This window comes from Kogia breviceps, chromosome 12, assembly GCF_026419965.1.
Source record: "Kogia breviceps isolate mKogBre1 chromosome 12, mKogBre1 haplotype 1, whole genome shotgun sequence".
Taxonomy (NCBI): domain Eukaryota; kingdom Metazoa; phylum Chordata; class Mammalia; order Artiodactyla; family Physeteridae; genus Kogia; species Kogia breviceps.
In genome coordinates this window covers 21,663,937-21,676,945 of record NC_081321.1, presented here as the reverse complement: position 1 = coordinate 21,676,945, position 13,009 = coordinate 21,663,937, and the positions used below count along the sequence as shown (strand labels likewise).

The following is a 13,009-nucleotide window of genomic DNA, read 5'->3' as shown; positions in this document are numbered from 1 at the left end:
GATGATACAAACAGATGGAGAGATATACCATGTTCTTGGAATGGAAGAATCAACATTGTGAAAATGACTGTACTATCCAAAGCAATCTACATTTTTCACAGAACTAGAACAAAAAATTTTACAATTTGTATGGAGACACCAAAGACCCCGATTAGCCAAAGCAATCTTGAGAAAGAAAAACGGAGCTGGAGGAATCAGGCTCCCTGACTTCACTACAAAGCTACAGTAATCAAGACAGTATGGTACTGACACAAAAACAGAAATATAGATCAATGGAACAGGATAGAGAGCCCAGAGATAAACCCATGCACATATGGTCACCTCATCTTTTACAAAGGAGGCAAGAATATACAATGGAGAAAAGACAGCCTCTTCAATAAGTGGAGCTTGGAAAACTGGACAGCTACATGTAAAATAATGAAATTAGCTCACTCCCTAACACCATACACAAAAATAAACTCAAAATGGATTAAAGACCTAAATGTAAGGCCAGATACTGTAAATCTCTAAGAGGAAACAGGCAGAACACTCTTTGACATAAATCACAGCAAGATCCTTTTTGATCCACCTCCTAGAGTAATGGAAATAAAATCAAAAATAAACAAATGGGACCTAATGAAACTTAAAAGCTTTTGCACAGCAAAGGAAACCATAAACAAGACAAAAAGACAACCCTCAGAATGGCAGAAAATAGTTGCAAATGAAGCAACTAACAAAGGATTAGATTAATCTCTAAAATATACAAGCAGCTCATGCAACTCAATATGAAAAAAACAAACAACCCAATCCAAAAATGGGTGGAAGACCTAAATAGACATTTCTCCAAAGAAGACATACAGATTGCCAACAAACACATGAAAAGATGCTCAAAATCACTAATCATTAGAGAAATGTAAATCAAAACCACAATGAGGTATCACCTCACACTGGTCAGAATGGTCATCATCAAAAAATCTACAAACAATAAATGCTGGAGAGGGTGTGGAGAAAAGGGAACCCTTTTGCACTGTTGGTGGGAATGTAAATTGATACAGCCACTATGGAGAACAGTATGGAGGTTCCTTAAAAAACTAAAAATAGAACTACCATGTGACCCAGCAATCCCACTGCTGGGCATATACCCTGAGAAAACCATAATTCAAAAAGATACATGTACCACAATGTTCATTGCAGCTCTATTTACATTTGCCAGGACATGGAAGCAATCTAAATGTCCACTGACAGATGAATGGATAAAGAAGATGTGGCACATATATACAATGGAAATTACTCAGCCATAAAAAGGAACGAAATTGAGTTATTTGTAATGAGGTGCATGGACCGAGAGCCTGTCATACAGAATGAAGTAAGTCAGAAAGAGAAAAACAAATACTGTATGCTAATGCACATGTATGGAATCTAAAAAAAATGGTACTGATTAACCTAGTGGCAGGGCAGAGATAAAGACGCAGATGTAGAGAATGGACTTGAGGACACAGCAGGGGAAGGGGAAGCTGGGACGAAGTGAAAGAGTAGCATTGACACATATACACTACCAAATGTAAAATGGATAGCTAGTGGGAAGCAGCTGCATAGCACAGGGAGATCAGCTGGGTGCTTTGTGACCACCTAGCGGGGGTGGGATAGGGAGGGTGGGAGGGAGGCTCAAGAGGAAGGAGATATGGGCATATATGTATACATACAGCTGATTAACTTTGTTGTATAGCAGAAACTAACACAACATTGTAAAGCAACTGTACTCCAATAAAGATACTAAAAAAAAAAGAAATTCAAAAAAAATCTATGCATGTATGATACACAAATCCTTCCTTTTTCTTGCATTTTTCATTCTAGTTCCCATACCACACCCTCAGTGCTGACACTAGGTACATGTAAAAAAACTGTCTTAAAAGAGACATACCAACCTTCTAATCAGTTTCTTCATTAACAATACTCAAAGACTAGGGAAATTATTCACAATCAAGAGCTCAGCAACAGAGCCTTTAGAATAAAATATGTCTGGGTCTCACCTCTAGATATTTTGATTCTGCATGGAATCAAATTTCTAAGCATCTGTAGCTCAGAAAAGCTTCACAGGAGAGTCTGATACAAGCCCCAGCTGAAAACCGGTTATGGAGACAGATAAATTTTCAATTAATAGTTAAGTCTGAGAACTAGCAGCTAAAGTTTGGGTTTGATTTCATCTCTTTTATTTCCTAATATTTTATCATGGAAGTCAAAGTTGAATAAAACTAAGTAATATGATACCATGGAAAGCATATGAAACTGTGAAGCTGCAATTCAGGTCTGAGCTCCTTAGGTTCACAAAGTGTGCAAAATGCTTGATGTCTCCTCTAAGTCTTAATTTTTCAGTGACTATAATGAAGAGGTTGTAACAGATAAAATTTTTGATTCCTGATCTTTAAAGTTAGTACTAATTTAAAATGGGTGGCCATGCTAAATGCTTCTGTTGTTAAAAAAGAGACATAGTATTTTAAAGCACTTTAAAAAACTGGAACAACTCTTCCTTCACCCCCACCCCCTTTTTGGTTTCCTTTTTGTATTCATCCAAAGTGATCATTTGAAACAGCACAGAGGTGAATAAAAGTCAGAGACAGAGACACAGTTGACTCTCCAAGCAACACCACAGATCCACTTTTAAAAGAAAGACCAGATGTTCCATTTTTCTGGAATCAAGTGAAAGGTAACATGCAAACACTCTTTACTGGTACTGGTCTCTCATGAATGCTCAGACTCTTCATGGTAGCTCAATTAATATGTTTAACTAGTTTTTTTCTTTAATGAAGACTTTAATATTAGTTTATGCATAATTAGTTAATATGTAAGTTAATGCATAAGTACATTTCACCTTAAAGTGATGTATCTTGCTAGGAGTAGCCAATATTATCCTACAGATTCCATTAACATATTAACATTGTCAAATATAAATTAGCATCATGAATTAAACTCACAGAAGCAAATGTTTGTAGAGAACTTCCAAAATAATATAGCATTAGAACACTTTTTCTTTAAATATTTGAAAAGACACAAAATCAAATGAAAAACAAACCTGACCTACATGTAGCCCAAAATCATACATGCATGAAAATTAAGTATCTCAAACTGTTGCAAAGATATTTCTTACAATTGGGGCATAATTATTGATTATTAATAACTATTAATAGATCATTAAAAAGCTATACCAGTAAGCTAATTATTGCTAACATCTAACAAGTATGCTACATTTTTTATATTACTGAAAAGGGAGTTTATTTGTTACTCTGTCACTTTTTAAAGTTGAAAACCTACTTCAAAAGTCCATTTTTGGATCTCCAAAAGAATAGACAATGTTTTAATAGCTGTTATTAAACATTTAGTTTAATATTATTAAATGTTCTTAAACATGTAGTTAACTAGCACTGACCCAGATATTCTGAAGAACAAAACACAGTAAGATCAGATGCATGTTAATGAGTCTTACAAGATTAGTTAAAGGACAAAACATACAGGGAAAACAAGCCATGGAACATGGACTAAGGCAACTTTTGTAGTCAAGAAAATAAGACAGTATAATTTGCGATCTATGCAAAGTAGGAGTCAAAGAATAAGAGGCTCAAATATATCTGATAAATGATTAGTATCCAAAATATATAAAGAACTCATACAACCCAACAGCAAAAAACAAACAAACAAACAACCTGATTAAAAAATGGGCAGAGGATCTGAATAGACATTTTTCCAAGAAAGACATGCAGATGGCCAACAGGCACCTGAAAAGGTGCTTAACGTCACTCATCATCAGGCAAACGCAAATCAAAGCCACAGTGGTACCGCCTCACACCCATGAGAATGGCTATTACCAAAAAGACAAGAAATAACAAGTGTTGGTGAGGATGTGGAAAGAGAACCTTTGTGCACTGTTGGTGGGAATGTAAAGTGGTGCAGCCACTATGGAAAACAGTACGGAGGTTCCTCAAAAAACTTAAAAATAGAGCTACCATATGATCTAGCAATTCCACTTCTGGGTATTTATCTGAAGGAAATGAAAACTCTAACTCGAAAAAGATATCTATACCCCCATGTTCACAGAAGCATTATTTATAACAGCCAAGACATGGAAACAACCTAAGTGTCCATGAATGGATGAACGGATAAAGAGTAAGTGGTGCATATATATGCAATGGAATATCATCCAGCCATAAAAAAAGGAGGAAATTCTGCCCTCTGCGACAACGGGGATGAACCCTGAAGGCATTATGCCAAGTGAAAGAGAAAGACAAACACTGTTACGATTACGTGTGGAATCTAAAAGAACAAAAAAGAAACAAAAAAACCCTGAACTCACAGAAGCAGAGAACAATTGGCGGTTGCCAGAGGCTGGGGGTGGGAGGTGGGCAAATTGGGTGAAGGTGATCAAAAGGTACAAACTTCCAGTTATAAAATAAGTCAGTCACGGGGATATTATGTACAGCCTGGTGGCTACAGTCAAGAACGCCGTGCTGTGTACTTGAAAGTTGCTAACAGTAAATCTTAAAAGTTGTCATCACAGGAAAAAAATTTTTATTAACTTTGTGTGGTAATGGATGTTAAGCCGACATACTGCGGTGGTCATTTTGTGTTTTATACACACACACACACACACACACACACACACAATCATTATGTTGTATACCTGAAAATAAGATATTATGTCAATTAATATCTCGGTTAAAAAAAAGAGGTTCGAGTGGGTATCAAAGCCTTGAAGGATATACAAGAAATAAATAAGTAGAGAAAAATTAAAAATTAAATAGTAAATTATATAACCTTTATAACATTTTTTATAATATTTATTACTAAACCAACTTGCTTCTACTAGTGTTCCTCAATAGAAGAGACAGTGTTTTCTCCTTAGGTATTAATCTCCATATCCAACAACACCAAGCAAATAAGAGGCAACCAGTAAACATTTGCTCATCAATCAATAAACAGTGCATTTTAATGAAAGCACATTTAATATTTGCCATGAGAATGGTTTACTCTTTCATAAACGCTAAAACACTGAAAGAGGTGCCTTTTCACACACCTAGTAAAATGCTACTACATCAGTTCAACATTGCCCTCTGGATACAAATCTACACTCTGTAAATAAGCTCTACTACCTGTTCACAGCCTGGCTCTGAATTATTTTTCAGTCTCATCTCCTACCTCTGCCCTGTTGGTCGTGTACCCTGGCCACATCAAACTTCTGCCTGCTCTCTAAACCCACCAGGCCTAGAGTCCTTCACCTACTGCACACTCCTACTCATCTTCCAAAACCAGTCACCATTTCCATGATGCTTCAAGGGAAAATTAATCCTTGTATGCACCTCTCACAGCACTATGTTCCAACCTCCCTTACCTAGTGTAACAGACTATATTATAACCACCGAATCCCTCTAGGAATAAAGGTACCTAAAACAGAGGCTCATTCATTTTGATAATCCGAATGATACCTATCACTGTACCTTGTAAACAAGAACAAAATCATTGATGAATACTAAGAAGACAAAACAATGTCATTCAAGCATTCTCTGATATAACCTGGAAATCTATGTGTATGTGACACACACAAAAGATCACTATGAACCCATAAACCACTAGACTAAATGGCATTATGGCTCTGCAAAAGGATTCATCATTTTTATCAGAAATGCTTGCAATAAGGTCCCCTTTAACAACAAAGTGAGTATAAAATTATCCCTTTTATCCATTTTGTTACATGACTTTTCAGAACCAGCTTAATACAAACCTAGATATATTTCTGACTGGCAACAAGACTATCATGAAGTCCAAATCAGACAGCCCAAAATTCAAATTTTAAAAAGCAACCATTAGCAATTAAATATCAAAATCACCCAAGAACCCTTTGAATCTGATTTCAGATCTCTACATTTTCTAAAGCAAGTGTTTATTTTCTTTCCCCCACCACTGTCTGTGTTCTAGTCTATCTTTTGTGCAAGTCACTTTGTAAAATGCTTCATTCAATCATCTCTTAACCAAATCACTTGTGGAAGGTTTAAAGAACAACATGCAACGAAGTTAACATTTATTATCAGTTGTGTCAGAATGTGAGTCAGATACATGTTGTAAAAATTCAAATACAACAGGGCACAGAGCTGACTTGATCTGTATAAAGTCTTTTGGGAAGTTAAATGTGAGCTATACACAGAAAGTGAAAATAAATGAATTTGAAATTCTAAGATAAATCTTTCTTCATTTTAGTAGTTAACAACGTTAATAGCCACCATTTAATGAGCACCCACTATTCACCAGACATTTCACATAAATTCTCCCTGATCTATCCAAAAGCCCTTAGAAGAAATCTGAGCCTGACATTAAATGGATGGCCAAGGTTATTACACAGGTAACAAGCAGCGGGATTCAAATCCAAATCTGAATGGTTCCAAAGATTAAAACCTAATTCACTTCTGCGCTAACATTGTGTAATACTGAAAGATTAAACCAAATTTCTACACATCTCTTTGCTTCTCTGAACAGCTGACGAATAAATGGTTTAATGTCTATCTGTTTCTCAATACCTTCTTAGAACTGCAATAATCATTCTGTGAAGCATTACTAAGACTCTATGCCTGAAGTCTATGCTTTGTGAAGTCCATGCCTTTTGAATATGAAAATTAATAAAGAAAACCTCAATTAAAGTTAAGTTGGGAATGGCCTGTAGAGGGAGCTCTCATGCATTCTCACACTCCATTATTTGCACGCACTGACCTTCACTTACATGCCCCACTGGAAGAAGCACACCCTGCACTCTCAAACAGAAAGTGCAACTACTTTACAATCCCAAAGGAAGAATTTCTCCTTGCTCAGCAACAGCCCAGGCAATGAGAAGCATCTCAGCTCCATAAATGAAGTCATCACCACCCTAATCTCCTACTTTCCTCCCTTGAACTTTCATTTAGAAGAGCCCCTCCCAACTCCTTCCTTTTCCCTATAAAAGCAGGCTCCCTTTTCTTTGTTCTCTGGACTTACCTACAGTTCACCATAAATTGCATGTCCCAAAGAGCAATTCTTTGCTGTTCCTGAATAAACCCATTGTATTGTTTTAGAAGTCAACAACTTCTACTTTAATAATTCTATATAATTAAACTGTTTTGAATAGCACACAACAGTAACTTTCTTCTACTGGTCTAAACGCATACTTTTTCAGAGAAGTTTCAATATTATGTTACATAAAACTACCAACTGCTTTCTCTCAATGCTACTTAGAGGTAACCTCCACGGAGTTTAGCTTTTAGGTATTAAATGCTCTGAAACTAGCCTTAAAAATAAAGGAATGAATTAAAAGGGGCTCTTTAAATATTTGATTAAATACCAGGTGGTAACATCAATTTCAAGTATGAATTCCATGCTGGTGAAGGAAAAAAGAGTTTCAATTCAAAAAAAATTCTGTTCCACCAGCTCCGCAAAATTTCACGGCTCATCTGCATTCTCTTAAAGCTTCTTCACTGATGGTACTTGTTTAGAAAGGATCAAGAGCCAAGTTTAATATAGGAATTATTTAATTATGTTTAAGACAGCTGTATGTGGCTACTTACTCTGGCATCAAAGTAATTAGCATTAAGATCAAAGACTTCTTGCATGAATCCAGAATACAAACTTTTTGGATTTTATGTCATGGAACCACAGAAAGAATCCAGTAAGTCAACTTTCACCGAATTTATTTATGCCTGTCATTTCCTTTGGGGCAAATTCATTTTACAGGCTGCTGGCAAAATAAGAGACTCAAAACTAGTTGGCTTTTATTGTTTGGTATTAACTCTTTAAGCAGCAGCCATAGAGCTGAAGCTAATTCAGCCATGTTGTTGGTACAAAAGGGAACTGAATGACCTCAAGCCAAAGGCATTTATAAAATCAGTTGACAGGAAAGAGATTAACTGCTATTATGATGTTGCTCCTGAAGCTAGGAACTAGAAAATCGGGATGAATTATGATAATTAGAATACCTCAAAAGCAGGGAAGAGCTACCAGCTACTTTCTGTTCTTTACTAACCTCGCAACAAAGTTTTATTTTTTTTTAAGTTTTCCACTCATCCCCTTGTGCTACAACTGTTTTATTATTAAGATCAATGAAATCTGTAAGAACAGCTGTATGTGTTCACAGAATTTCTTAGGGATGAAAGGAGTTCCAAAGATCATCTAATACAACTAACTAACATCCAAAGAGTACATTCCTTTTGTCATATCCCCACTAAGTAGCCAATGGATGGAACATCTTCTACCTATTAAAGTAGCCCACTCCATCTTCAGATGAATCTTGTAGAGAGATTTTATTCAGTAAATAAATCTGTCTCACTATTGCTTCTACTTTGTTGTACCCTTAAAAGTCATGAAAAACAAATCTAACTCTTCTTTCATATGAAGTCCTTTGAACGTCTAAAGAGAGTGAGTAACTCTTTCTCCAGCTACCCCATTCCTTCAAATGTTCCCAACATGAAATGCTATTAAGTCCCATGTCTATGTTGGGCAAGCTTCAAAAATTTTAATTTGTGTGCAAATCTAAAATTATTTTCATTTTTAAAAATATTATATAAAACTGTGAGTTACCAAATTAGTTATCAACTTTAAATGAGTTGATGCTCATTCACAGTAAAAAATTTCTCATAAATGTGTATACTTATATTAAAACTCAATAAATTCAGTCAGACACAAGACCGTTTTTATACTATTTAAATAATTAATTGCCCTTAATTGTCTGTAATGTATACCAGTGAAATGTTCACATGAAAGGCTATTTGATAACTAAGATTTTAATAAACATTTAAAGTAACTTTCTACAAAGTTTGGGAGCTTTATTCTACAGTTTATTTGAATAACAGGATGAATTATATAGTTCAAGTAATATAGATGATGATCTCCCTTCCATAACATTGACAACTCTCACCTAAAGTCTTACAAACAAACAAAAAGTAAAAAATTCTGAATTTTTTAGCCTAAGTCAGAAACTCTGAATTTTAAAGGCATTTTAGTCATCTGATTTCTGAAGGTCCTCAGATGGACTGAATTATCTATTTCAAGATACTCACTTTCAATGTCATTAGGAGTTATCTATAACATTTCACATGTCCTTAGCTTAAATAGTGGTTCATTAAACACTCATCTGAGTGCTGGCTACACAGACTGTTTTGAAAGGTTAACATATCCAAACTACAATGACAAAGTTATTAAACATTCATACACAATCACTTACCCAAGACTCATGGTATAAAACTGTTAGTAGATACATTGCATAATCATAATTCTGTCTCTTTAAGGGGCACCTTTAAAAGACAGAGAGGGAGGAAGTCAAAATTCTAAAAATTCAGTACATGGAAAAATTTGCAAAGTATACAAATACTAAATACAAAGGATAAGTTATATTCAGGAATTCCCTATCTGACTTAGGAAAATTCTGTTCTTGGAATAAAAATGATCTATGTAGTTTATGACTTGAGGATATTGACCACTGATGTTATTTCTATTTTTATTTAGAGGATATCTTTGCTTTAATCACTAACAAAGTTATTTATATCTGATAATAGCGTTACATTATTTTTAATATGAATGTGTCCAATCCAAGTGTCCTTCATGATCTCAGGGCTAAGAGTCTGCGATGGTGTGAACATACCTGCTGAGTTCATTTAAAGAATACAGAGAGACTGATGCTAATCTAAATGTTCACCCTTATTTCCCCAGAGCTGATTTTTTAAAAAATGAACTACACTACACAATGCTATATATTTTTTGTTATCATATTTAAAATGAAACTAATGACCTAATACTAGATAAAATTTCTACATAAATAAGAGCTGGCATTAACTTTTAGGCTAATAAAATAATACAGAAAAGGAAATAATTACTTCTAATTTCTTTAAATATAAAATTATCATATGACAATTGACTTTAACTGGACTCTGTTTATTCTGTACTTAGGTTTAATAGTCCTCTATTCTACAAAGTTGTTACCATAAAACACACACACACACACACACACACACACACACACACACACACACACACTCTGACACTTATAAACTTAGCAAAAAAAACATTATCAGAAACTTACAGAATTTCTAACAATAACATTTTTAAAGTATTTTTTTAAATTGCACAAACTAAAAACACAGCATTATTTTACATTCTGTAAAGCTAAAGCTAGCAAAAAGATATTATTCATAAATTTCAAATTTATTTCTCCTATATGGTAATAATCTAAAATCATGGTTCCCAAGCTTTTCCCACCTCCACACTGTTGCCATCTCTGTATGTATGTCATGCTACTTCTTTATACCACTAAGAAGCAAAACATAAAACCTAATTGATACTGACACCTCCAAATGCTTCGAAATTAGGATAAGGAGGGAGAGAGGATATCTGCCCACTTGTTTTTCTTTATATTTTGACATAATTTAGAAACAACCAAAGAATAATTCTAGAAATAAAATAACCATTTAGCAAAAACATACCAATAGCCTTTCTTTACCTCAAATGACCTAATTTATAAATTCACATACAATAAATACTGCTTTTACAAACTTCTATGCTAGCACTGAAATTCTGCTTATTTACAAAAATGCCTTGATAAATTAATTTCCATATTTAATTTAATAATTTTGATTTTGAAATATAAGATTGCTATACTTTGACTTTGCAGAAACCTGATTAAGTATTACTCACTGGCAAGTCATTCTTTCGTTTCCATCTAACATCTTCCCTGCGTTTTACATACACAAATATATTAAAAATAACAATTTAACTCAGCTAGGCAAGCCTCTCCACGCACGTAAGATCACAGCAATAGGGGGCTAGTGTGAGGATATTAAAAATACGAATGAGACAACTTCTCTGACCTAACAGGTTAACACAAGGACTGCCAGGGGACTGGAGGACAATAAAGCAACACATGTGATAGATCTGCTGAACTTTTCTTCCTTTACCTATCTGTCTTGATGGTAAGCACATCTGTGCTCTTGCAGTATCGATCTCCTACAAGTTTAATAAGTTTCTTCTTTGCGTGATCATCTAAATTCAAACTGGAAAGTTTAACCTTAAAAATACAAGAAAAAAAATTTTAATTACTTAATATACTTTGTATAATGAGAAAACAGTGGCAAAACTATTTATACTAACATTAAAAAAGAAACCAAAGGAAACTTTTTCAAACTCCTTCCTTTACAGAATTAGTAATTCACAAGTATCATGAAGCCTGATCTTACTCATGGAAAAAAAAAATAGTGGGAGCAAAGTGTTTGGAGTTCTTTGAAAGTTCTGGGCATTAGTACCTTTCCTAAAAGAACCAATGACATGTCTCTTAAATAAATGAAATTACAGTGCTTATGAGTATTACTAACTAGTAGAATTCAACTCAATTAATGTCAGTAAAGCTGTTTATAAAAATAAATGGATGAAACACAGGGGCTTTAAGAATTTCTACCATGCAATTATGAGACCCATATCACTGCAACAGTTTAGGGGCTTTTATTTTATTTTATTTTATTCTTGGCTGCACTGGGTCTTCATTGCTGCATGCGGGCTTTCTCTAGTGGCAGCGAGCGGGAGCTACTCTTCGTTGCAGTGCACAAGGCTTCGCATTGTGGTGGCTTCTCTTGTTGTGGAGCACAGGCTCGAGGCATGCGCACTTCAGAAGTTGTGGCATGCAGGCTCAGTAGTTGTACGCGGGCTCAGTAGTTGTGGCTCGCGGGCTCTAGAGCACAGGCTCAGTAGTTGTGGTGCATGGGCTTAGTTGCTCTGCGCATATGGGATCTTCCCTGTCCAGGGATCAAACCCATGTCCCCTGCATTGGCAGGCAGATTCTTAACCACTGTGCCACCAGCAAAGTCCCAGGGGCAATTATTTTAAAAGCTACAGATGTCTCATGGAAGCCAGAATACAGCATCCATGAAGGGTCAAAACATTTGAAATAATTCAGCTCAACATTTCTCAAAATGTTAATACTAGTCCCAGAGGCAGCTAAAAAGAATGATTTCTTTAAAAAGGCTGTTTCTATTGAGTCCATTTAGGAAATGTTGAGTTAAACTGGGTTCTTCACAGCAGAATTTCTTAGAGGAGGCAACATGTTAAAGAGCATGCTGAATTTCAAGATGCAGCATTGTTATGCAATAATTCCAAAATTTATTTAACCTCAGATTCCACTTTTCAAGGCACAATTCATGAAATTAGTCTGCCTTAAAACATATTTTGGAAAATGCTGGAATAAATGAACATACTTTTTAATTTGCAGAGGATTATGTCTTGGGCTGAAAGAATTATTAGAGATGAATAGGTTTGATCCAGGAAAAAAGGTTAGACTACAATACAGGTAAATAAGGTAAACAACAGACTAGTTTTCCATGGAGAGCATTAAGAATAAGCAAAAATCAGAACTGTATGAAAAGGCTAAATAAGGTTTTGAAATCCCACCTATTTCTTCCCTCTAGCTTCAATAACCCTGCATTTCACTCAAGACAACCATAGCATAAGAGCTTATTTATTTTCCCACTAGACTGCAAACCCTTGAGAGTAAGAACAATAGCTGTCTTGTTCCTGGCAATGACCTAAAAAGCATGCAACATATTGGCTGGATGAATACATAAATTTTAAAAAGGGAAGATATGTTATTTCTTTTTTAAGCACAGTGAATTTTTTTATTTGGATAGAAAAAATAGGAAATAAAAAAATAAATATAAATGCACTCAAAGAACATTAGTAAGAACATTGACTATTAAATATCAATACCACAGAACGGTCATATGTTGCAGGCAATGTGAAATTACCACAGTCCCCTGAAAAGAATTTATGTCAACAACCAGGTTATTAGCTTGATGGATAAAATAAGCAGTTTTATGATGATTCTGATTGTTAGCAATATGGAGAATTACCTATAAGAAAATCATAAAACGTACCTACATTATGATTATAATTATGAAAATGTATGTATATCTGCATGCATACAGATATAGTACAGAGAAAGAAATAGATTTTACATTCAGATACTGAGCAGGTAGTGATTTTC

General features: G+C 34.8%; 1 protein-coding gene across 3 annotated transcripts in view; it reads right to left on the bottom strand.

Moving 5' to 3' along the window:
• MRPS35 (mitochondrial ribosomal protein S35) overlaps positions 1-13,009 on the bottom strand; it is a 44,241-nt gene that overhangs the window by 8,545 nt on the left and 22,687 nt on the right. For 2 of the 3 annotated variants that reach the window (XM_059081570.2, XM_067008951.1), the window contains exons 6-7: positions 10,935-11,044; positions 9,209-9,278 (exon numbers count right to left, since the gene is read on the bottom strand). The exons of the other annotated variant lie outside the window; for it this stretch is intronic. In XM_059081570.2, the coding sequence (XP_058937553.1) occupies positions 9,209-9,278; positions 10,935-11,044 (180 nt within the window). The remainder of the gene's footprint in view (positions 1-9,208; positions 9,279-10,934; positions 11,045-13,009) is intronic. 3 annotated transcript variants of the gene reach the window in all.